Source organism: Venturia canescens, chromosome 1 (assembly GCF_019457755.1).
Source record: "Venturia canescens isolate UGA chromosome 1, ASM1945775v1, whole genome shotgun sequence".
In the NCBI taxonomy this organism is placed as follows: Eukaryota; Metazoa; Arthropoda; class Insecta; order Hymenoptera; family Ichneumonidae; genus Venturia; species Venturia canescens.
The window spans coordinates 21937481-21963984 of record NC_057421.1 but is presented as its reverse complement, the minus strand read 5'-3'; the positions used below and the strand labels follow the sequence as shown (position 1 = coordinate 21963984).

Here is a 26504-nt window from a genome sequence, read left to right as displayed (position 1 = left end):
GAATAATTTTTTCTCTTTTCTCTTTGAATTTCAGTCTCCGTTTGGACAGCCCGTATAACGCACGTTGATTTGAACTCGTCGGAGGTGTAAGAGAGAGCACGCTCAGAACATTAGTCGACGATGTCACGCTCTGTATGCACAAGGAGTTGATAAAGCTCCACATTCTCGTTCTCCGGACTAAGCTTACGCTTATTGTTCTTTGCGAGCATTTAATAGCGAAAGAGCTACTCTGATTCTGTGGTTCTGGTTCTGCAACGTCTAGACTAAACATCGATCGTAGTCGTCGTTTTCTCGACACACGTGGATAGGTTCGAAGGCTCGGTGGATTTTTACTGTGTACCTTATTCCAATGAGTAACAATGAGCTACCAATGAATGGTTACACTCCACTAAAGCAACGTAATAAGCAAATACAAAACATTTTGATTTCATTTTTCAACCTTTCCCCCTTACATGGAGAGAGAAACAGTCGAGCAGTTATTAAAACCGTTGAATGACCGTAAAAATGGGCGCATACACACACTTGGGCGCAGGTAGAATTTAGCAAATCGTATTTTAACCTGCGAGACGTAAAGTTTCAAATGTTGTATGCATTAGGGTAAGACCTCGTAGCACATAATGGAGACAGTGTGCAGCACATTAAAATTTATCGTTTCGTCTCTTCCATTGATGCCTTTTTTGGATGCCCTTTAAGACAGAACGGTTCCTCTTTTGCGGGGCAGGCGGTGGGAGGGCTACTCCTATGCTTTAATATGGAAGCCTCTCGTCTTACCAACTACACGTGAATTTAGTTTTTGGTTTTCATTTTACATGAAAAAATAACTATATCAACCGTAACGTTGCTAATTTTGGCGAAAAAAGCTTCTTCTTTTATATTTCAAAACATCAAACATTGACCGCAATAATTCAAGGTTTTGGTTGCAGTTTTTGACTATTAGCTGCTCTGCTCAAGCTCGAGGGCAAGCTGTAAGTCGCACCGTTTATATATACAGCTATACGAGGGTGCGTTGATCGATGCGACATCGCCGCTTTCGAAGCTGTGTCCACCAGAAGAGAGAGAGAGAGACAAACTTCGTTCATTCATTTTCTTTTGCACCAAAAAGTGTCGTCAAAAAATTTCATCAAAAAGTGGCTTTTTATTAGTAGTGTTTCGATGTTTTATTGCGTTTTTTTACGTTTTTCCATAAGATCCAATGTAAAAAACTAATTCAATTTTCTCAGAAACGGTATGATCGAACCCGTTTTTCATGAGCAAATAGTTTACACACTTTCGAACCAATTTGCATAAAAATCTCTCTACTTTGATATATGCTATCGTTCCACCTTAACTCCTGGCCGACTGTTCCAGACGAAATTTCCATAATGAATTTTGGTAATAGCGACAAAATGTGATCGAAGTTGCAAGTACAAAAATCAAGGCTATTTCTGTAATGATGAAGGCTAAAAAAACACACGCGATCCGAGCACATGACAAACGACTTCGTCTACTTTTTACTTTTTCACAAATGTATTTATGATGGATATAACGTTAGACCTCCTGCCAAGTGGATATCGTGGGTATCAGATAAGTATTGGCAAACCATAGACAGGCACCTGCACATAAGGTCTAGACACGGAGACAGGTCGAGGTGTCCGTCGTAGGAGCGAAAAGCTGTGTTTCATACACGAGAAGCCATTAACAGGAAAACGTTCGCGGCTCTGCTTATTCGACCTGGACGTCTGCGAGTGTAAAATCCCCGTTTCCACTATCAAATGAGCTAATTAATAAACGACAAAAAGATCGATCGTACCTTATACGTGATTTTATGGAAAACTAACAGGGAGCAATTTCCGAGGCGTTTATGTTCTTGCGCGAACGAAACGGTTTGGTGAAGCTGGTCAATTTCCCGTCACAATTTTACATCAAGATAAATGAGTCTCGATTGATCAAACCGAGTATCGGAAAAATCAATGGATTTTCAGCTTTTAATAAATAACGATGGAACATAAATTTTCAATCATGTTACCAGCTCCGCGAAGAAAACAGCGTCCTTGGAGTTACGTCTCAATGGTAAGGGTATGCGAGACTCGTAGGCGGATAAAACCTTCACTAAAAGCCGAGTGTCGCCATCGACGTTATTGGGAAAGTTGTGGACTCGTCACAAGCACATTTTCTCTTGTTCGCTCCTTCTTGCTCTCGCACGCTTCTGTCAACCCGACGATTTTTCTTGCTCATTAAGAACCCGATTAACGAGTCGTTGGCTAAATTACTCAGGCAATTACATTGCGTAACTGGATCATCGTTAATGATGACGTCGCCGCGTTATCCACGCACACCGTCCAAGTCTCTTTTGCCGCAATGTCTTTTTTCAGTGCCCTCATCGCGATAATGCTCTTGGAAAGTATCCGCAAGCTCGTCAATTTTCCAAAGGGTATAATATCCGAGTATTTTTCCCCTTTGAAAATTCAGGCAAAGAGGTATATTTTTCGAGATTAATAAGTCCGATAGGAAACGATCAAATATGCATGTAGTTTTGAGGTAACTGGTGCTTGAACGTGTGGGCCGATTTCGAGCGCTCGGCCCACGTCCCCACATGCCGCCAGGCCCTGTCGCCTTGTTCGAGATCGCTCTCACGTTTCATCGAACCAATTGCACTCCTCGATTCCCGGTGAATTTCAAGTGTTATGAAAAAAATTCACTCCAAAAGTAGCAATTTGTTCTTTAATCAGCTCTGATTCGGTTCGTACTCGAAGTCAACAGTGATTTAAGCACACTTTCTTTCCAACAAATTGCTTTTCATCGTGATCGTGATACCGTGATCGCGAGACACGAGGAAAAATCTTGCGAGCATTTTCAACGCTTTCATCCTCAGCGTCATCCGAAACTCCGCAACCTTCGATCCATTACGAAATTTTGCCTCCGCTCTACTTTGCAGACCGTTCGAGTCATCGACTCCGTGGATTTGGGCCTTTTCTCCGTCTTCGTTAGTCTAGCACGCAGCGATGGAGACATTTCAAGGAAATTCGTAACGTTCTATATCAGATGCACAGGAAAGTGCAGGAGGAGAGATCGACGAGTTTTATGGTGCAGTCTGTGGTCCTTTCACTCTTCTGTAAGATATGGACCAACGTATACTTATATTCCCACAGGATAAGAGCGGCATTGGCGTTCAACGAGCGTGCAGTGCGCGATGTGTAATGTGAGAGTGCACATAATACACATCTTAGCACTGCGAGATCGTATTTACACGTGCGAGTGCGCGGACGGAACACGCGTCCTTTTTTTCTTTCTCACTGCGCCGTCGGCTCTTTTATTCTACTCTTTGCACACTTCGGTATGACGACCTGTCCATTAAATGGGCAGCGATAAAAATCCCACATTTATACGAGCCTATCTATAAACCAATGTCCATAAATCCATGCATACACGGTGTCCCTGGCGGGGCCGATACCACGGGAGCTGCGGAAGCGTCCATTAGACCGCGTAGAATTGCGAGGAAAACAAAAGCACGTTTTGTTTTTTTTTTTTTTTTTCGGTTTTCAATTTTTTTTTTTTTTCGTTTTTTTTTTTTTCAATTTTTTTTTTTTTTTTTTTTTTTTTTTTTCGTTTTTTTTTTTTTTCAATTCGTTTTCAATTCGGTTCAACAAATTTTTTCGTGTTTCTCGGCTCCTCAATTTTTCATTGTTCCTGCGAGTATTCGAATGTTCGTTATCGTCAGAATGAGAGTGGTTGCGTCAATGGATGTCGTAACGCGAGAGCATTTGGGGGATGAAAGACTGAAACAAGGTTGATGGATTTTAAGCAGTCGAATATGGAGATTATCGAGCGTCTGAGTTGACAGTCGAGGAGGATTTGTTACAGGGGATCTAAACGTACAGGACTGAGTTTGTATTAGTATGGAGGAATACAGGATTTGTTTGATATGAGCTCTGGCAGAGACTGCAGGAGGGACACCGCAGTGTGATTGCGTACGAGCGTTTTATGCAGGACTTGATGGCGCCGCGACTCCGATACCGCAGCCTCAATAAATGTGTATATTTATTCATTTACGTGTGAACCTCTGGGGCATATGTGTGTCGGATTTAGCAAAAATAAATATGTATTAAAAAATGGTACGGTGCACGAGTCGAGTGTAATTTTTCGCCGTTGGCAATTTTTGGTCGATCGAACTTAATCGCTGCAATCATAAATTTGATTTGCATACAACGTTGCTGAAATGTAATTATATCTGGTGGACTGAGAAAGAAAAAAAGTTAATTGTGAATAAAAATTCAAAAGCGTCAAGCTCGTACGAGCGGAATATTTTCATTAAAGAATGCTGAGCAATGTGCGGTTTTCGTTGAATTTATTACTTTGTCGTTATTTCGCATGCTTCTTTATGCACAGCGAACTCGCACACTTTTTCACGTTTTTCTTTTCACCTCGTCAATTTACATATTTTTCGGATACTTGTCACCGAAGAGCTCTTTTCGCCAATGAGTTATAAGCACATGCACGTAATGTACTCGAAAGGAGTTAATTCAGAAGCTTATCGAACGTGTACATCAATCGAATTGATGATACGTCTCGCGGGCTTGTAATCGTTCGCTATATTAATCAATCTTGTCCGAGTATAGAAGAGGGGGAAGAAAGTTTTTTTGATCAAGCGTTGAGTCTACCGTTTAGGGCCCTTTCACGCCAATTTTTCATGCTACGATGAACAATAAATTTGTTTTATCTGCACGTCGATCCCAGTGAACATTAACTCGAAACTTCACCGTTGAATCTACACGTTTTACAGTAACATCGGATTTTTTAATTCAGGGCTTCAGCTTGCATAACATTTCAAGTTTAGAAAACATTAGCTCGAACAATATTTTTCATCTCAATATAGAAGCAAAATTTTCCATAATCGTTGTCGTTCGTTATGGATCGTACTGCATAGATCTTCGTGGCAAAAGGAGGCCCGCATCCATAAATTATTCTCTCGTTTGATTTTATCAGGCCGCAGAGGTGCTTCGTTTTTTTGGACGATCGCAGCATCTCGCGAGAGCAGAGGATGCTTTCGTCGCGTGTGCGCCCGCGACTCATTCGCTTTTCTCACGGCGCAACGCCGGCGAAGGATGGAATTTTTGCGTCGCCATATATATGCAGTCATACACATGTATACTTACGAGAAGATATAACAAATGCGATGATGACCAGTGTAACGTAAGGAGAGAGGCGTGGTGAAACAATAAAATAAGGATGAAAAGAAGAAAGTCCCCGCAGCTGTATATTCACGAAAACGTGTATTTCGCACCTCGAGAGAGATCACGAAGTGCGAAAATAAACACACACACACACACACATTGTACTCGTGAAAATATTACAGAAAGTGCGGGAAGAAAAAATTGGTAATTATTCAAGCAATTACTGAGTCGTTTTTTGACTCCCGTCAAAAAAGGACCTTTTTGTGAGAATATGCGTCAATATAATGAAGCAAATAAAGGAAAAAGAAATGGTATGTGTTTAAAAAATTTTCGCCAATGCTGCGGTGTCACGAAACTAAAAAAAGGTTTTTTTAGTTTCGTGGCAAGTCCGACGAAGCATAGGTTTGATCGAGGCCCTTTGCATTTTCATTTTCTTATTAAAAAATGCTGTTCTAATATTAACAGAAAAAAATATTTTCAACCTTTCATCCCAAAATATAAAGAATTACGGTTTTCTGTAGTGCACCACACGAATACGATGATCTTCGAATTACACGTTTTCGCGCTCCAGTCCCACGAAAAGCCCAGGTTTTTGTACAGGGATTCTCCGAACTTATATATAAATTGCGGTTAGCCACGAAGGAGATCTCTTGCGAGAAAAAGACGAATAGAAGCAGGGAGATTATTCGAATAAACACGCCACGATGTTCGCACGTTTTCGGCTCAGTATTCAATCGAAAGGAGTGTGGAGGAGTCTCGTCTTTCGAGATGGTCTTTTCCGCGTCGATTTAAAACGAACGTTTTCATTGGCTACCACGATCAGTGCCTTCGATATGCGTCCCCGAATGATAAACCTTCAATCTGACATAAATACAGTTATTTATGAAGAGTTGTTCATTTGCAGGAGTACACAGCTATTTATGTAAGAGCTACACTCGTACTATTGAGCAATCCATATAAACCAAGTGGAAAAAACAATTTTTGATGAGATATTCGAATGATTGGAAACTGTTACTTATTTATCGGTATACAATTTCAACATATTCATCGATCAAATGTTTGCTGCATCAAAATAGGAATAACTATCGTTCTGCACATGAATATATCGACGTATAAATGCCATGGAAAATATTAACACTTTTTTTACTGTTAAATAAACGAGGGAAAGTAGCAATTTTTAGTTTCATTACTTCGACCTAATTTTATGTGTATGTGTGGACATGGTGATATCTTCATGAAATTTAATTCTGGGTCACCGAAAGGTGATCTGGAAAGTATATTAGGGGTATTTGCGACGACGATAAATATACTCGATCGATGTAAATATAGATGTACAGACGAAAAGCGTATCTTGTGCCAATCTGGTCGGTCATTGGCGACTCTGCGAATATAGGCTGGCGCATAATAACGTGGGCCTACGAGAACAGGCAAAAGCGGTTAATAACCACGAGAGCAATTCTATTAATAGAAGCACGAGGGCGGTATGATCTCTACGGCGAGTTTCCATTGATCATTCACGATCGATCTATCCTCCGGCTCGTTCACCTCGTCACCTTTTTTCTCTTCGAGTCGATGTCTTTTTATCTTTTTTTTCTCTCCCGATCTTTGATATACAGAAGGGAGATCCAGTCGTCGAGTCCATATTATGTATATAAATCGTAGAACACTCGGCCGTTTGACGTTCGCCAAAGTCGCCATTCGATCGCGTCCCGCACGATTGGTTTATGGATTTTTTTTGTCTTTTCAGTTTCCTCGTCAACTCGGCGTCGTCGTCGCTGGGGCTTTAGTGGTGTACGCATCATTCTCCTGTAAAATCACGATCCCTCCGCATTCGTGTGCATGGACACTGAGAACCTCAACACACTCGTGCATACGCGTCTGTATACTTTTTGCTGTTGACATGAATTGCCTCGCGATCTACTATAATCCTTGCCGCTTTTGCGATACTGATTTATCATGCTCCACTGACGCGGATACGCGAATATCAATATACATAGATACATATATTTGAATGTACATAAATATATTGTGCGCATTAGCCACATATTTTTAACGTTTCACCGGTTATGGTAGGGTGCGGGTCTCCATCGTCGCGAGCGTCAGTTTGGCGCGACTTTAAACATTTTTCCCACTTTTTTGTTCATTCTCTTTCCTCCTCAAACGCTTTTTACCCCTATTTTTTATCTTACACTTCATTGAGACGGGACACCTTGCAAGATATCTTGGATTGATTTATAGCACTGCATTTGGCCAGGAGAAAAATAATCGTTGGGATTGTGAAACAGCATGCTTTTTCGAGTGGTAAATTTAGTTTAGTTCGGCTGTAAAAATGAATTTTTTCCATTTCTGTCTGCCACCGTTGAAGAACTCGAACTTTTATTCTCATTTTTCTGAAGTTCCAAGTCTGGGTTCGGCCAAATTTTGAAGTAATCGTTAAATTTTAGCTCACAGAGACTCCCGACTTCCTGCTCACCCCTTTAAACCCAAAAGCCAGCACCGCATATCGCGGTGTCGTCGACGATCAACCGCAACGATATTTTATTATTCAAGCTATTTGGGCGTCGCGTGGGTGAACGCGCTGTGGATCGCGATGCTACTGGTCTGCAGGGTTTACAAACTAAAACGTCGAGATGTTGATCTCGGTCTTTCTTTGCTCTCTCGGAGGAGCTGGGAATCACAAAAGGGCCGTATACTCGTTTCTGGAGCCATTAGACAGCCACGCCCTCGCACCGAAGCTCCAACAAAATATACACACGCACACATATTTTCTTTTATGCTCTTTCTCCACGTCTCGCTCTCCCTTCGCGTGGATGTCGTTGAGATTTACGTTACGAGGGAGCACCATCTCGGGGATTCTTCAGAAGAAACGCAGGGGAGATAGTTTTTCCTCGTCTGTGCATCGTACGCGCGAAAATAATGGAATAAAAAGAAGCGACTTGAGAGAACTGAGAAGCTGGCAACCATTTGCAGATGTAGAAGAGACCGCAGAAGTCAACAGCCCGAGTTGCTTATTGAAAACGTTACGAAAATCTTAAATGGAAATCTTCAACGATCCTTCTTTACGATTCATTGTTAATGACGAGATAGCGCAATCGTATGACTGCTCGAAATGAATGAATAGTTGAATTTTTACTTTGAAAATTTGCGCAGTCTCAGTAGTATCTCACAATTTAAGGTAGATCATGCCCGAATGATCGTATTTTATGGGTGTCCAAATCGGGTCGATTTTTACTCCCTAATTAAATATATAATCACTTCAAATTGATGTCAGAGTTATTAATTCAAAATTTTAAATATACGTTTCTCCAATTTATTTGTTAGCGAATGAAATTACAAGCCATTCATTAATCGGGGATCCATCACTGACTGAGCTCGAAATTTCATTCCTCCCTGGCGAAAAGGGAAAGCACAAAGGGAAATGGATCAAGAAAAAAGTCTTAATTAAAAGACAGAAGGCTATAACCAAAATGGCCCAAGCCAAGAAGAAACAAAATGCTTAAATAAGCAAATGTGAGGTTACGAGTGCTCATTTCACCAACTTCGTTCAATCTTTAACGTAATATATCTTTATATATCTTAATAGTAAGACAATTGTCTTGAATTTTTTCCCAGAGCTTCATTATAAACTTAATTTTTATTGTGTACTTTTTCATAATCTTCATGAGAAGCGTTCATTCGTTACATAGAAAGATAAAGGTTTTTTTACTCATCTCTATAACCCTGTGTATTTGTCTTCTTATTTAAACACGTTCATCTCAATAACCAATAAGACGAACCCTTTAAAATTCGACGTGCGTGTCAGTCGACTACCCATTAAAACTCTGTAAATATCAAGACTTTCTTAAGAAAATCATTTCGTGCATGAACTACCTTAAGTTTCATTCGAAAAGCAAGTTTTATCCTTCACATCATATCGTTCCAGCAAAGCCCTTTTATTTACCAACAATTTGTTTTCCCGAGTCTCGTATAGTTAATGAGCGACGCGTGGGCGCGTAGCTTTATTACGACAATAGCTTGTGATTTCACGGGTAAATCGAGCTCTTCTTAACTTACACGCGCCTTCTCCCTCATACGATGAGGAACGGAAATAGAAAAATTATCGTCCGCAGGTTTCAGTTTCGTTGGGTTCAAATGAATCGGTTATTCCAACTTATGGCGACCTTTGCTGTTTTGCGACGAGTTATACTCGTCGAGTAAACCGATTTTAACGATCGTTCCATGGAATTTCGAGGTTCGTAGCGTTATGCGTCAGATTATATCGAACGATTCTCTTCCATCGTTGTTGTCAAATTGTGATATTATTTATGACCCACTATCGGAATGTCATCGCCATTTGATAGTATCTGTTGGCATATGTTCAAAAAATTCGTCATTTTTATTTGGCATACGTGGGAGCACACTGATCACGGGTATACCTTGTTTAATGAGTAGGAATTCCGATTGCTCGTGAGATTTCTCCGCGAGACGATCATTCGGTGCTTGCGAAATAAGTTATGGAGGGGAATTGAGAGGCACGCGTCTGTAGCGTTTTTTTCGTGTGTTCCACCCACGTTTTATCACCATATTTGTCAGCGTGCGCGTGTCTTATACAACATCGTATGTTTATACATATACACACATGTATGCGAGTATAAAAGGATAAAATATGTATAATGATAGCAAGACAAACGTACATAAAATCTCTTCTCATCTCGTGAGTACTTTTCCTCGCTTTCCTTTTCGAAGAATATCGTAGGACTTGGTTGTTCCATGAGATACTCTCGGGATCGCGTGACCGTAAACTGTCGGTTCTCACCTCTCATCTCATTCAATCACTGACGTGTAAGCGACGAAAGGGAGAAAAACGAGTGAGTACCAACTCGTAAACGTGTAAAAACAATCCAGAGGTTCTTAGACGAAAAGAAAATATGAAAGATAGCCGAGTTAAATGCGGAGACTCTGGGGAGTTTGTAAATTTCTGTATTTTTTATCGCCGAGAGATTTGTCGAGATAAAAAAGCATGAAAATGACTATATTAAAACTGCTTATAATTCAACATTCGTTATGATTGGTAATTGCAAAAGAGTACTGAAATTTCAATCGCGGTGTTTACAAAACGATGCGTCGCGAAAGTCTCATTCGCAGCGCGCCGAAAAGCGAACGAGAGCTTTGTAAAATAGAGACTTTAGAGAATTTCAAAGCAATTTGCAACACCCAGGAAAGACAGGAGAAAAGAGCAGACGCAGTATGAAAAAGGAAAACGAAGGCTCCTTGGCTACCTCGTCGAGCGATTTTACGTTTCGCCTTTCGTCTATGAAAACTTCCTACAGAGAAACGCCAATGGTTTTTCAGTCTGCGATATCCTTTTTCCGTCTCAAATCCCTATAATCCGTTCCCGTGCTCGTGCTGTTTTGAAGAGACGCCGTTGCTGCTACGGAGCCGTTACGCGAGGGCGTAAAACTTTTTTTTCTCAATTACGCTCGTTCGCGCACACACGTAAGGTGCATACGTGTAATATATTTGGGTGTGTAGATCCGTATATGTATGCTTAACCTTCTCGTATGTAGGATCTATTCTGAGCCTCGACAAATAACAAGCGAGTAACGAAGAAAAAGGGTCGAGAAGCGAAACTGGCGAATTGCCAATCTCTTGTTCAAGAGGCTCAAACCTGCGGGGGTTTTCGCGCCCCCTCATTGCATCTCTTTCGCCTCTCGCTCTCTCTCGATCATTCTGTTTCTGTTTATTCTCTCTACCTATCTTGGTCTCTTTCTTTTCGACTCTATTGCTTTCTGCCTTTCTGCCTTTTTCCCTCTCGCACTTTCTTCCTTTCGTCTCACCTCTTGCTCTCTCCTCTCTTTTTTCTTGCCCGTCTTCCTCCCAGCGCGTTCTCCTCTCTTTTTCTCTGAAGAAAGATTGTCGAACCCCGGCAATCGACGCGACGTCTGTTCACGACTATATCCACTATATCTCGAGCACCTCTTCCGCGTATATACCTCCCGTTACTTGTTATACGATCGAATCATTCTCGTAACCATGCACTCCGTACCTACCGGCACATCCAACACCGTTCCGCTCTCTGAAATGGCCCCGTTTTCGACTCTCTCGATCCATCCCGTACGCCCTTACGACGTCGTTCTAACGCGAAGCACACGGCACATATCCGAAGGTGCTGCAACGACAAGGGGGAAGTGAACTCGGTCTACGGCTTCTTTTCCATTCTTTTCACGAATCTGAGAAACTACTGCGTGTGAGAAAATACCGAGATTTCACACGAGGAAAGCACGTAATCTTCTTTGGCAATTGAGCGTTCGTAGGATTATGATTATAAACGAAAAATGTTGTGAATCACAAAAAGCACACGATTGTTTTGGATTTTCGAGGGATTTGCAAGCGAATTCCAGTCCAACGGTCGCTCGTTTGGAGCTCATTCACGGACCGCGTAATCCATTCCTCTTAGTTTCGCTTCCGCGTCGATGTGCACCTCGAGATCGCCACGATTCGAAACATTCTCAAACAACAATCGTCGCGAGTGTGAGTGCAGGGGGCAGTTTATGTGAAAGGCGAGTTGAGCATCGAAATAACGAGAATGCGAGAGATCGTAATGCCCGGTAGCTCGGGAGCGGGATCGACGATCGAACACTCTGCCGATCCATTATTATATGCAGTCATTAACCAACCAACGTGTCTTATCTTCTTTCTCTTTTCTGTCTTTTAGCCTCGTGTCATGCTACTGCGGCACATACCGATGACCCAGAGACTCAAATGCTATTTTGCCAATGTATATAACACTCGCACACATTCGTGTATTCGTTTATGTAGCGTTTGAACTCGCTCGACCAAGTATATACATGCGGTGACCGTAAAATTGTCTTCGACACTGACGGATTTGATCGATTGCTAACGTGTCAAGTTTCCTCGAAATATTTGCAATTTTATTTACGTTTATGGGATATTGAATGAACGATTTTCACGAAGCTGGATAATCGCGAAGATTATTCGGCGAGAAATGAAGTTGAAAATAACTCTTTTTCTACGAATTTTGAAAATATTATAATCGTTGCGGTTGCTCATGATCTTTAGGGGTGGAAAATTCCAGAAGGAGCTTGTAGTTTCGATTCGCAGGTGCTGCCTGCTTCGAAGCACCCTCTGCACTGTTCGCATGCGTGAATATGCATGTACTCACGTATACGTATATGTATTGAAATAATATAAGTATGTGCATACGTAACGATGAAATCATGCGTGTACGCGAAGATTCACATACCGCGTGCGTGGCGTGCGCGGACTCTCCCCTCGAGAAGAATGCGCCAGAGCAAAAGTAAAACGAGCGAACGATCCAGCATTTTATCGTTGAATTAATGGCCATCCCGCGACTTCCCTCGATCTCTCGAGAAAGCACGGTGGCAACGACGCGACTCGGCTATTAAAAAAAGGTCTTTTATGGAGTGTCGCAAAAATCGTTGAATAAATCCTTACCGATGTATTCGTGAAAAAGAAAAACGAGAAGAAAAACATCATTCGACCAAAACTGAATATCGTCGATATCTCGATCGATAAATCCACGGATAATGAGGGACATTTTAGTGTGTCGATAACTCTGCGGTAATGAAAAGTTTGTATAAATTGGTAGCAATTACTGTTCGATGCTCATGTTCCCTAGGAATCCTCATGAAGCAGGAGTCTTTGCTTTCTCATTTTTCCAATGGATTTACGACTCTGGTTTTCAGCCACTGTTTCAGTGGTATTCCGTCAAACTATGGCGAATTGGTCGATAAGTGTGATAGTCGAAAACAAAAATTCGAGACTTACCGAGCACCGACGACGACTTGTTGTCTGGCAACGTCGAAAAGCAATTGCGAATAGGTTGTGACCCCATCGGCCTTGAATAGAATGCTCCTGTCAGCCAGATCTGCAAGTACAATATTAAATGCTCGATGCAGATTACTTTGGAATTGGTTGGTAGATTTCTGGGATTACAATTCAACTGGAAATTGTGTAATTTCTTGATGAAATCCTACAATTGAATCAGCAAGCATCTAACGAACCATTAACTTTTATCATTTCAATAAAAAGGCACATATATACACGTGGAGCTTGGTAAAAAATCATTAAAAGAAGAATTTAATCTGAGCGACAATAAAAATGGAGTATAAACTTGCTGCCTCATCACCAAGACCTTCCTGAAGGTTCAGTAAAAACGATGAGGAATTTCCTAGCGGGAAAAGCACCACGAGGCCGTAAAATCTTCGTCGATAATTTCCTGACCCCCGTGCGCGTATGCGCAAAGTTTACTTACAGTTGGGACCATAAATCTCGTAGATTATCTAGATTCCGAGACCATATGTGCATGCGTTCTATTCAATCATCAAATTATACCTACAACTTCCTGCACATCGGCCATAAAGTTTCAAAGAAATAGCGCGAATGCGCGCAGGTCGATGTGGATAAGAAACTTCGTTTGATCACTTAAAACTTTAGAAAGATCGTGCACTTCGATTGCTCCAAGTTGGCAAGATGCAACCGAAGCTTTCTCGTGCGGAGTTCACCGCTTCGAATGCCCGTTTTCACCTGGTGAGAAAATATTTTAGCATTCCGTTAAGCCAACTCGAAAACATTTTCTAACGAATAAACTAAACTGAAGAAACAATATATTTTCCCATTACACGTTTTCTCGTTCTTCTACAGAAAGTGTAAGCGACGTTAGGATATGAATTTCAGGATCTCGGAACACCGACCACATTTGAAAGGGCTGCAGTCCTCACCACCGGGAAACCAAGACGCATTGGAAATGTTCAAGGAGCCGGGGCAGTTGCGACGCGAAGTTGAAAAAAACTTGTACCGCTGAGACGTCGATACGAGCAGCGATGGGGCCTCGTCAGTCATTTTTTTCCTGCTTTCATTCCATTTTCCCCTGCTATAGGAACAGTTGCGATGGCACTACTCAGAAAATCATTCTACCGTAGGTATGATGTCACGTGTATACGACGAACACATACGTCTATATAATAAACGTATGATACGTGTTACCGAAGGAGTCCTTCAGAAAAAAAGCGGCGTCCTCCGTGGTCGTTATAGCCCTCGAGGACAGTACGTGCGGAGCATTTTGTATGATACTCTTCCACAAATCCCTGCAAGCGTGTGTACGTATACGCACGTCTGTACACATTCATTTTTCTTCTGTTATACGCTTCGTTTACTCTTTTTGCCCCATTTGTACGTTTTTCTCCCTTATATTTTTCAGTTTGACGTTGTTGCGATGCCACATCATCTCGCATCTGAGATCTCTCGTTGGTGGTCGCGGTTATGGGCCATGCGAGAGAGAGAGAAGACGAACGTTAAATCGAAGCCTGCTTTACGAGGAAGCTCCGTCGCCCAACTTCGGCCTCGTTATGTGTACTCTCAATGTATATTCTTGAACGCACACACATTTACGAAGATCCAGGAGTTGTGCACACTGGGACAATGTGAATCCGTAATATATGAGCTTGGATCGAGAATGCACGACGGAGATGGAGGATGGGGAAGGAGGAAAAAGAACGATAAAACGAGCGCCTTAAGGATATTTTTCACGCGCCCCGTTTCACGAGGATCACTGGGCCCTGGGAGTACAAGAAATAAAAAAATGGGAGGCCGAGGGTCGTATTTTTTTGGTGCGAAATGAAGTGTGGTGGAAATGCGTGCAAAAGCGATTGGGAGTTTGTTAATTTTCAAAGTTTTCGAGCATAATTCGTTACATTTCGACGATCTGTCAAGAAACGGTCTCATCGGTGGGTCGGTTATTATTTTGGCTGATACTCGAAACATTTTTTTTCGTCTCGGTGACACTGACAGATCATTCATTAGTTAGCACATACTTTCGGAGAACGAAGTGCAGCAGAGGAATTGGGTGTGAAAATTTTGGCTCGAACTCGATCGTATTAATTACAGGGAATTTATTGCAGGAGCTCTGGAACGTGGCAATTTGTCAGGAGGTTGACAGTGTCAGTGATTGGAAAGGGTTCGAGAGACTTGGAAAGCCGTGAAATCGTATTCTCGCGGTGTCATTTTATCAATGTAACGCTACTTCGCAATAATGAAGGAAGTGCGACAGCAAAACAGGACGCTTGATCGCGGCAACGAAGGTAGCGAGGAGAAGGGGAAAAGAGAGACCGAAGTTATGCGGTGTGACGTTAATTAGAGTCGAAAGGACTAATATGGGCAGCAGCGAAGGCGCGAGATCAGAAAACCGCAGATTTCTCTCCGCGCCGCTCCGTTTCACTCTCTTTCTCTCTTTTTCAGGGGGGATATCAAATCGAATGTAGTAGGTAAGTACATAAGAGAGACCCGACGTCGGCCTTATCGATAATTGAGTACCGAGGGCGAGTTGTTAGCCCTCCGACTCTCCAACTCTCTCTCTCTCTCTCTCTCTCTCTTACTTTCAATTTTTCAACCAAACCTCTTATCTCTCGTACAGGACTCGTTTACCAGGATGAACCTGAATTTCAGCTGGATGATATGAAACACACGGAGAAATGGGCAAAAGAGAGCGAGAGAGGGAGGAGAAGCAAAAGACGGAATGAAATGAGAAGAGAAACGTGTTAACTTGAGCGGCATGAGCAGTGCTTTTATCTCGGATAAATTTTCATCTTTCCTTGCCTCAACCTTGCTTGGTTGTTACGCACAATGTTTCTTTGTTTCAGAGCAATTGGACGTTACTATTTTCTACAAAATTCTACTTGATAGATTCATTTTTCAGAAGCTCTAACATTTTTGTCTCTAATTTTGACATCGATTGATAAGAGCTTTCGAAAACTTTTTAAATCCGTTTCTCTGCCGGTATTCTATTAGGAGAATTTTGACATTTTTGCATCGAAAAATTCTTATATCACGAATAGTAAAACTGCAGCACCAACCGAGCATGAAGTCTATGAAGCAATAATAACACGGGTCAATCCAAAATTTGACATTGACATTTACGCATGAAATTTTGGTAGACTGGTTCGTATTTGAACGAAAAAAAATTACATGCCATGAAAAAGTTTGCTTTTGTATTCAGGAGAACGTTTTAACGATGTTTTTGAAAATGAGTGATTTCAATGTTTATTTTCAATAAAACCATGACACTGAAGTTTGCAACGTTGCAGTCCAACGAAATAATCTGAAAAAACTATTCAACAAATCCAGTGATTTTTCAATTCTGTTACCTGCCTAATTTGCAATTCGTAGTTACTCAGACTACATCAATGATTCGTGAAATAAAAAGTTGATGAATCGCAAATGTTATTTTCGTTAATCTCGTTGGACTCCAACGTTGCAAACTTCAGCATCGTATAAAAACATACAAATATAAATGTATTTTGATTCATTTTAACTATTAAACTAGCTTACGAAAAAGTGAAAAATTATTCAAAAATGAAAACGAGCCCTGTTGTTCCATGTAAAGAACTGATTGTTATTTATCACTCTCACACTCACACCTTGTGAAAGTAAGAGCCCCCCTTTTGTCCCCGGGTACTTTTGAATCTATCAAAATTCATGAAAATTCTTATGAAAACATGAAAATCAGTATTATTATTATACCTATTACAAAAACAAACTTTATATATGAAACAAGTGCATTTTTTCTTCGCCTTGTGCACAATTAACCACAAAATCATGAAATGAACTTTAGGACCAACAACAAAATTTGTTTAGTACAGTCTTGTAACATTTACAACTATAACGAGGTTCTAGGAAAAACGCTGAATATCGTAAATGAATACCAGTAGGAAATGTTCACATGTAGCTGACGTAGCTCATATCTTACGCTTTGCAGATCCAAGCTCGTTGGGAGATTCAGCGAGTGAGCGGTATGGCAAAGAGCGATGTTGGACGCGCCTGCACTCGAAGATAGTCGACGGAGAATGAGGAGAGAAAGACAGGGAGAGTGAGAGAGTGCGACAGAGGGAGAGGGAAAGCTGAAGAGAAAGACAGAGAGGAGTGCACCACAAGAGCTGCGGCTGAGCCCTCTCATCCTGGCTCCAGTTAGCATAACCTGATCTCTCGTCCGTACAGCGAGCTCTGGAGAGGCAAGGGAGCCTCACGGCCTCGACGCGAAGCAGTCTTTCGCTCCCGCGTGATCGTCTTTTATCCAGTAGAGGTCTGCAGCTCTTTTTTATGTTTATACGTATACGTGTATTGATGCATGCGCGAGAGAGTGTGGATACGTGTGTGCACCTACTGGCCAGTTTCTCTCAACGTGTATCCCTTGCGCCTGAAGATCGGCACAACTGCGAAGCAAGGAGAGATTGATGGCCGGGTAATGGAACTACCTCATCTCATCCCGACCAGGTTTAGCCTTGCTCTTGTCCCTCCATTTTTCTCTTTTTCTTTCATTTAGTTCAACTCGATCCATGCGTTTTCCACGTTGCGGGCGCGCTCGGAGGAAAGAAAAGTACTCGAAGGCGAATAAAAATGAAGAAAGAGGATGGTGATGAAGAGGGAAAGAAGATGGGGCAAAAAGAAGCCACGGACGGAAGACGATCTCGATCTCGCGGCGCTTAGCTCCACTTTTTCATCGTCTTCTCCTCTTACCTCCTCCTCCTCCTCCTCACCTCGCTTCTCAGCCCTCTTTTTTGCCCCAAGATTATTCTCTCCTTTTTCTCGTGCGTCCGTACTCTCTGAAAACGTCGGACGGCAAGGTCGAGCCAGCACGCATACGTGTCCGCTCGCCCTCCGTTTCTCTTCCTCCGTACACCGCTTTTTCACGCTCGAATTTCGTGGCTTTGAGGACCCATCGACGACCTGATTGCCGGCCGAACGGGCCCGAGAAGTTTATTCGCTCTTCCACTGCGCGGAACAACGTTTTCGTGGTGAAAACGACTGGGAATAAACGCTCGAAACGGTTTCACGCTTCCAATTGTACTCCTACATGGGCTGTCTCCGTATGCTGTCCGTTTAATACCGTCGTACAACCGACGGCGAAAGATCTCCACCAAAAGCGAGTGCGGTTCAAACGGCCTTCTCGACTATAAGCGTTGATTCGTCTTGTGCGTTAGCGAATTTTCTCGTCGCATCCAGGAATATAAGGCGAATTTCTGGTCGCACCTTCTCCAGGATATTCGACGTTGATCCTTATTCCCTTCAAGGATAACGAGACTTCCACACTCGTGGGCTTATTCATGCAAACAGGACAGATACACAGTGATTCTCAAGCCAGCGAAGAAACAACAATAAAAAGCGCACGACGTAGATTAACGATGACCGAGACACCGGCGCTCATCTCATTCCTTTTGCTTTTTAGGACTCCGGGGAAGGATTATCTCTCGCAGCCTTGACACCGGCTTAAGGACGTTTTTACAGGCTCTGAGCAAGAGCGAGGTCTCCTCCCTCTTGTAAGCAAACGCTAAGCATTTTCACGATCCGTAACTAATTTCGATCTAACGGGAAACGGATGTACGTAATTTCAATTCATAACGTACTATTCACACGGGCACGCGCACACATGCGGGGTTTTCTTATTTTACGTAAAAGACGAGAGAACACGTCAAAGTGGAAAAGTGGCTCATGGAAATGACTGTTACGAGCGTTAGAAGCTTCCAGCTCTCTCGTAATTTATCATAACTCATCGCTCCCCGCGCCGCCTCTTCATACATTGCCCCAATATTCGTTCGCACATATTTTACCACACTTTGGTCTTGCCATGTGCCTTCCTTTCTCGTTCGCCAGAGTTCATCGCGCTCGAGAATCACGAAGTGGGTGAATCGTTGCCACGGGGCTCTGCATCTTGCGATAATGTATGATCGAGCAAACTCGCGAGAGTGCTCCTCGTATGTGTGGCTAAATAAGAATCTAACTGCTGATTCGCCCCGCTCGATGTCACAGTTCGAAGAAATCTATCGCTGTGAAAAACATACCCACGTACGTCAGGTGGATTAACACTTGCGAATATTGTGAACTGCGGAATATCGTTTGAACAAGACGAAGAAACATCAGGTATCCCGGGCCAGTAGTTTACTTTCAGTCAGCTCAATCTGGGATCGAACTCGACGAGGAACAAGGGATAAATACGGTAGCCTTGAGGATCCTGGAGCTAGATTACATTATCCGACAATTTCGGACTCCAGCCTGGAGGTTTCGACGCAAGCGAAGTGGAAATTGAGCCTCGACGTTCGGGACGATTGGAAGGGAGAGTTCACCGGTCACAGCAGTTATAAAACAATTGAGCAACTTGTCAACCCTCCTCGAGTATCATGACAGTTTCACAGATTTCTTTGTAACGCTCTGTCAGAGTGTCGGAGCGACTGTTGTACTGTAATTCTGAGAAAGCGTGATTTACCAGCAAAGTGTATTGATATTGATTGAAAGGAAGGACGTCGACCCAAGTTGAGACGAACAAGTGGAAGTTCATTGTTTCTCGTCGCCCTTCTGCTTTTTCTACTTTTTGCACTTCGGTCGGCGTTCGAAGAGAGACTCGCGATGAAAATGCCATCCGGTTTCTCGGAACGTGACTGCTCGCTCGTTCAGCCGCGTAAAGACAACAGCAGCGCGTCACAGGAGGCGATAGAAGAAGAAAAGACGGAATTGGAAGAAGGTGGAGAAGCGGGATAGCACGAGGAACGTTCGTGGCGTGCTGAGAAGTCAGAAAAAAGTAGCAGCGGGATGACAGGGGAAGGAGAAACGAGAGAGTAACCGGGAGAAAAGATGCTGCGGATTTGAAAGGTTAAAGCCCCGTGGAATACCAAGATGGAGAGACGCGGAGTGGAGGACTCGATCTTGAGCGAATCGACCAATTACGATTCGACTTCATATCAATAGGCTAGAAAACAAGGAACATCATTCAAAGACCTTTCGTTATTCAAATTCTATGAGATGTGTCTTCTCGTGTTTACCACGAGAAGATTGGAAAGCACAAAAAATTGCATCGATTCAATGTCGTAGACCATAGTGATGGGCCATCTTGAAAGTCCTGGAAAAAGTAACGAGTCCACTCGCCAAGAACTTCCTCACCCCGACCCGAGACAGAAAACCTGTGACGAGTGTGTGTCCACGAGGGGTACAAAGGAGCGTCGAGGGGGGCGAAAGGGTGCTGAAGGTTGGAGGGGATTGCGAACAAGAAATTCGCACGTGAAGCAACGCAGTCTCATTGATCCCCAACGAACTCTCCTCCTTTGCTTCACGTATAAAATGACTTCGAGAACCTTTTCCTTCGGTGTGCCTTTTGTGGTTGGTTATCTCGTTTTGTTACACGCACACGCGATGACTAGACATTTTTTCTGCCTTTTCTACCGATCGAGCTGTACGTTCGGACACGGGAGAGGAAGTTTTCCAGCTCTCGATTCATGAATGGATTTCTCATCTGCCTCAGAGGACACGAAGCGAAGCAAGGATAACATTCAGCGTGCACTTGTTCGTACAGAAATTCTTTTTCTCGCCTCCGGATGCTGTTTTTCGCTGAATTTTTAACGGTTGTACGATTTTGCGAAAGTGAGGGACGTTCGTGCTGTCCCCGTTTGAATTTTATTTTATGTTATCTCCTTCATTCGCGTTTATAGACGAAATTATACATCGAGATATGCTTTACCGATGCCACCTATCGTTGCATCAATGTACCCTCCGATTACGCAGGAGCCGGAATATCAACAATTTTTACACTTTGTAAACGCACTACAGATTACACATCCTGCTACAATTATTATGCATTACGATATCGCCGGGTTCGCCTAAGGGACAGGACAACCACACGCACTCTGAGCAATCGATGCAAACATATATAAAAGGAAAGATTGGCCAGGGTTGTGAAACTGTAACTGTGTGTATGTGTGTGTGTGTGTGTGTGTGCTGCATGCATGCGTGACGCTAATGATCGTCTTTGAGATCGCGTAGTCTCCTCCCCTTTCAAGATCCTCGACGTTCACCGCACTCTCAAAATTCAACCCACTTGTTGCTCCTCGCTTTTCTCATTCAGTCGTATTCCTGCTTTTCTCCTCTCATTTATTTAATGATATTGCAAGTTTTTATGCTTTTTTATCGAATTATTATCTTGCCTGGAAGGGAGGGAAGCCCGACAATATTCGCTGTGGAATCATTATTATTATTCTTAAAGGGGAATATTAGTGTGGAAAAAAAGAGCTTGGGCGCAAAAGAGCTTTTGTATGGTCCAGGGATAGCAGACTAATCGGTAAGAACTTGTTTTGTATTAATAATTAAGTTTCATCATTCAATTTTATCCTCTTAAAACATTAAGCACGTTTTTCTGGAGACCATGGTTTTTGACCTGGTTGATAGCACGACTATGCCAAATTTTGTCCAGTCGACTTCGTTCAAAAAGAATTCTCTTCAGAAAACTTATCGCTATCGTCGCATCGTAGAGTTTTTTTTTCAAATTGTTGACTTTTTTATGTTAACAATTTACGGCAAAATTTTTGTGTAAAATGTGAATTTTATTTTTAAATGGGCGCCATTTTTTTTGCTGCTCAAAATCTTCAAATTGCCTACGATGCTGCGATAGCTATACTATTATAATTTGAAAATCTTTTCGCATTTTTCATTTCAGATGCTTGCTGTGGCACTTGTGCTGTCAACCGTCCCGGAATCTTTTTTCGAGACGCCATTTTGCGACCGCTCCTCTGCCTGATAAGAGGTACTAAAAATTCGAAAAAAATTTACTTGTATATACTTCATTACTTCAATAATTAATACACAAAATTTCAAATAATTTGATCGAGTCGTTATAAAAAAAATTCCCAAAAAATACGTCATATTTCAGCCTCTGTCGCACTGGTATTCCCCCTTAATATTGTGTTGGGTTTGACTTTCGTCATTGCCCTGTTCTGAGCCCCTGAAAGAATTCTATGCATATCATGATTCAATTTTCATTTAATTTTCTGCAGAGCGCTATTTTTTCTCTCATTAGTTCGAATGCGGCATGGAATTTGGTCTCGCGCTTGCCTCGGACACGCCTTTTCAGTCAGAGAGATAAGAGTGCTCGGTAGCACTAATCGACTTTTGAGATGGTCAAGTGATTAAAGCCTCCATTCTGTGTCCTCGTAGTTTTTCAACGCATTAAAGCTTCCACGTATATAGAACGAAAAAAAATTAAAACACTTGAGATATTTTACTGTTGAATGAAATATTCAAAGTTAAAAATGGCTGCTCTATGAATTTACACGTAAGTTTATGGGCGTTAGTGTACTAACGAAAACGTGGGAACGCAGTGTTAGTTAAAACAGCAAAGAGAATTATTGAGTCACACGAGTGTATTATAACGTATAAGCATATTTGAGCTGCACTGACATAAGTTGCATGACTCAAAAGTATTTCGTTGAGAAAATGAGAGGAGAGAGCGAGAGAGAGAGAGAGAAAGAGGAAAAAGCGAGACAGCAAGATGGTGAATTGTACGTACACACGATCTCGCAAAATATCCCTTTCAGAAAGTAATCGGCGATCATTAAACACTCGTTCTAATTGAGAAATACATACGAGTATTTAAATGGTCCGTTCGTACACTGCAAAATGCGAGCTCGCAGTCCGAGGTATTTTTAATGTTTCTTGGAAAGAAAAAAATCATTAATAATAATAACCAACGTCAGTTCGTATATATTCGTTTTATATTACACACTCATTTGAGCGAAGGCGGATACACATACCGTTAATTACGATAACGCCCAACCTTTACAACAAATACATAATTAACCACGAAACTTCAACGAAAGGCAATAATATATACCCTTTAAATTTTTAATGACTCTCCAGACTTAACTGTAACCGGATTTTGATGTTTTCATTCAACGATCCATGACACATGATGGGGAAAAAGTATTTTTGACACGGTCTTTGCAGAATGCTTCCTCGGAACAACGAAATGTTGTTTCTCTCCACTTTGCCCCATGTAAAGTATCAGATTTTTAAGGATCAGGGATATTCTGCTGTTGAATAAGGTCAATAAAACGACACAAAATTCGACATAAATGAGAAACAATATATATGAAATATTTTATGAGTTGACTCTGAAAAAGCTGCAAGCAGAATGGCAGAAGATCGTTCGACAATGGAATCTCATGATTCTCGGCCCTACCGGGAGCGTTTATTGACACGTGTAGTATCGCATTCTGTTGACTAACGGCATACCAGAAGCTGTTACAGACCAGTGGGAAGAGAGCAGTGTAGGTTATGCTCGTGACAGCGAACTCGTGACATCAACGCCCGAAAGAGAGAGCACATTTTCGCTATGGCGTAAAGCTCAAGGCAGTCGAAGAATTTTACAAACTATTTGACGAGCTCGCTCTATCATCGCTCGAGATGAACATCCGATCCAGTTACGAAGCCTTTTACCGTGAGGAATCTGACAGTCTCGTTGCAAGAAGTATTCACATTTTGCAAGTTTTCACATTCAACGGAATGCTCCAGTTGCGAGTTGGTCTGGTATTTTGGGCTCGGATGCGTGCTTGTTTTTTTCGAAATTCGTTTATTGGGACAGCGCTTAATGATCGATTGAAGTGATCCATTTTCGTGTTAGCCTTTGCTCCGTTTGCTTTACCAAGAATTCGTCTAAAAGTGATTGTGTAAGATGGAGTTATAAATATAGCATAGGGGAGCAAGGCCGTTTGGCAATTCTCATTTGCACAATGTGACTCGAACCAAGAAGAACGTCGAGGACAAATTAGCGTCTACGCACCCTAGTAAAAATTATCTATTTTTACCTGAGGCGTGATCGAATGGACGCTAATTTCGAAAATTTGCTTCTGAACGAAATTCGAATGGTTGGTTTTTGCTCACAATTTAATCTTTCGACGAAATTTAAACCATAAATATGATCATTTTTCGAAAATCAAAAGCATGATCTCGAGTTATTCAGCGAATCAATTACTTCATTGGTTTGAAACGATTGAACGAACAATTTTCTCAAAATATTTTCACTGCTTTTCCCTCATTGGTATTAATAACTCGAAAAAACGTTCGCTCAACTTGTTGTTTTTCTCTCATCTGAAATATGTATTCTGTCGCAACGTTTGAAACTGCGAATTTGGTGCATCAATTAATTTGTAAAAACATCTGATGAGTGGCGGACGACAATAATCCCCACTGAAACTTGCGATAATAATCTTGGCGAAGGGATTATTACGAAAATTATCGTGACAAGCAGAATCTCCGTGTAATCCTCTTACAAGTGTGTCATTTTTTTCCCGCTTGGTTCAAGCCAAAACAATTCGGCATTTTGACCGAATGAATGCTCAACTAAAATAATTATTTCAACGAACGTGTGCTTTTTGACCGGGCTCGTTATATAATACACAAATAGAGGTCGTCATATGAATATTGAAATGCGCTGCTTTCAAAAGATTTCAGACCTTCTGCAGGGTTCGTTGGCCATGAACACATGGATGAAAAAAAATTACTCGAACGTGGAGAGTCGAAGGAGCATCTCTTTTCCTCTTGTTTGTTTTTTTCTCTGATCCTTTTCTCGGTATGAGAAGCAGATCCTTTCTCAGCATCGATTGACACGATAATTGGTTCGGCTAATTGTTCCTTTCTTTTTTGTAAGTCACCTTGCAGGTGGTTCGGAAAAAAATGGTGAAAATAAAGGTCTTTTATTTTTTTTACTTTATTCTCGATAAAAATGAACGTTTTATTAACTTCGAATTTTTTTTTTCTCGAAAAAACGAATCAATCCATTTGTGGTAAAAGTAAAAGAAATGAGTAAGGAAATGGAGTAATTTGCTGGTATCTGAGCTCAAAGCTACAATCAGTGAATTTAAGGTTCTCGAAATGTCTAATTCAAGAAAAGTGCGGTTGTTCGCTCCCTCAATAAATTCGAAGGAAATAATAATAATGTGAATTGCAAGGCTTTCATTAACGACCTTGTCGCTCCATTCTTGTGACGTTTCAACTAGTCCATTTCCGTAGCTCGACTGTCGTGACAACTTTATACGAGAAATATTTTTTTTTCATGATGATGAAAAAACTTATAGTAATTATCGTAAGCGTTAAAGTAATAAGAAAAATGAATTTCTGTTAAGCTACGTTGGGCAAAATTCAGAGTTCAACCGTTTAATCCTTCAGTTTGAAAATGAAATTTAGTGTCAATGCCTGGGTATAATAAATCGCACAATGAAAAACGTGAGAACTCCACAGAGAAAATGTAATGAAAAAAGACCTTTTCAAATGTTCTCCTTCGTTCGAATTGCAGTATTTTTCTCAAGAGCTTCCTCGTAAAGCGATTCGTTCGTGATTTTTTAATAAGAACTGCTTTTCATTTTCAAATTCAAAACAACAATGTATGAATGTAAATGTTTGAATGTCTAAGAAAGTATTTAAGTCTGCGGTCGTATCTCGAGAGAACTCTTCCTGCGTGTATTTCCAACACACTTAAAAAGTGTGCCTGCTCGTACGTGATTAGCCAAGACCGAAGCGATAATTGGATCGGTTAATTACCCAGGGTCAAGTCTTCATTCCGAGGCTAGCAAGGCGTTGTGTGTCCGTGTATTAAGAATCCCTGGCAGGAGGCTCCCGATATCCCGATTATTATTACGAACGAGTTTGAAGAGGCGCCGCATGTTTATTTTGCACATTAATACCTTTCCCTACGGATCCCAAAAGCTTCTCGAAAACGGTGCAACAAAAAAACGATAATTACGAGTCCGAGACTGCGGTTAATATATTCGTATCATTGCGGTTAATTGAGTCGTAGTTTCGTCACACTTTCATAATAAATTGGAAGCACGATAATTATTCGTTTTTCGTATCAAGATGCAACGATTCGCTTTTGCGATTCGGATCGAGTGATTTCGATTTGAATGACATCAAAAGATCGGTCATTTGTCAAAGTGCCTAAAATGATTTATTCCATCGAATACGTAATAAAATAAATTCCTCAATAAACGTCATTTCAGCGATGAAGATATTAGGATTTTATTCTTATGACACGAAACATATTAATTTGTTCACAGTGAATTGAAAATCCATTCACGGAAAACTCGGCTTCTGTTTGTTCTTTTTCGCTCCTTAGATTCGACGAAAAGTAGGTTAACACCAGTTTTGATTATTACTCGAGCGTCCAACTCGCGAAATACGAGAGAAGAATAAAGGAGATGCTTAAAGGGGCCAGGGAGGAGGAGTTTGTTGAGCAGAAAAAAGCTGCCTTTGCCGTGTTGAGTCTAAGAGAACTTGTCCTATAAAGAGAAACGATAAGACGCGTCTCAAGAGTGCACTTTTTTCTCTCAACTCGAGCGCGGTTTTTCCGCTTCTCATTCCGATCGCCGCGCAGTGTGGTAGGTTTTCCCAATAACTTTTTTATTTCCGTGTTGGCAGTAATTGCAAAAATGGAAGCAGGAGGGGAAGAGAAAATGAGAGAAGCTCGGGAAGATGGGGGAGAAGAGAAGAGACGTGACAAGTTTTGCGCAAACGACCCTTCAGGGA

At 41.6% G+C, this 26504-nt stretch overlaps 1 protein-coding gene across 2 annotated transcripts in view; it reads right to left on the bottom strand.

The window, feature by feature from the left end:
* Sema5c (Semaphorin 5c) overlaps window positions 1–26504 on the bottom strand; it is an 85467-nt gene that overhangs the window by 16135 nt on the left and 42828 nt on the right. For both annotated transcript variants that reach the window (XM_043410916.1, XM_043410926.1), the window contains exon 3: window positions 12939–13038. In XM_043410916.1, the coding sequence (XP_043266851.1) occupies window positions 12939–13038 (100 nt within the window). The remainder of the gene's footprint in view (window positions 1–12938; window positions 13039–26504) is intronic.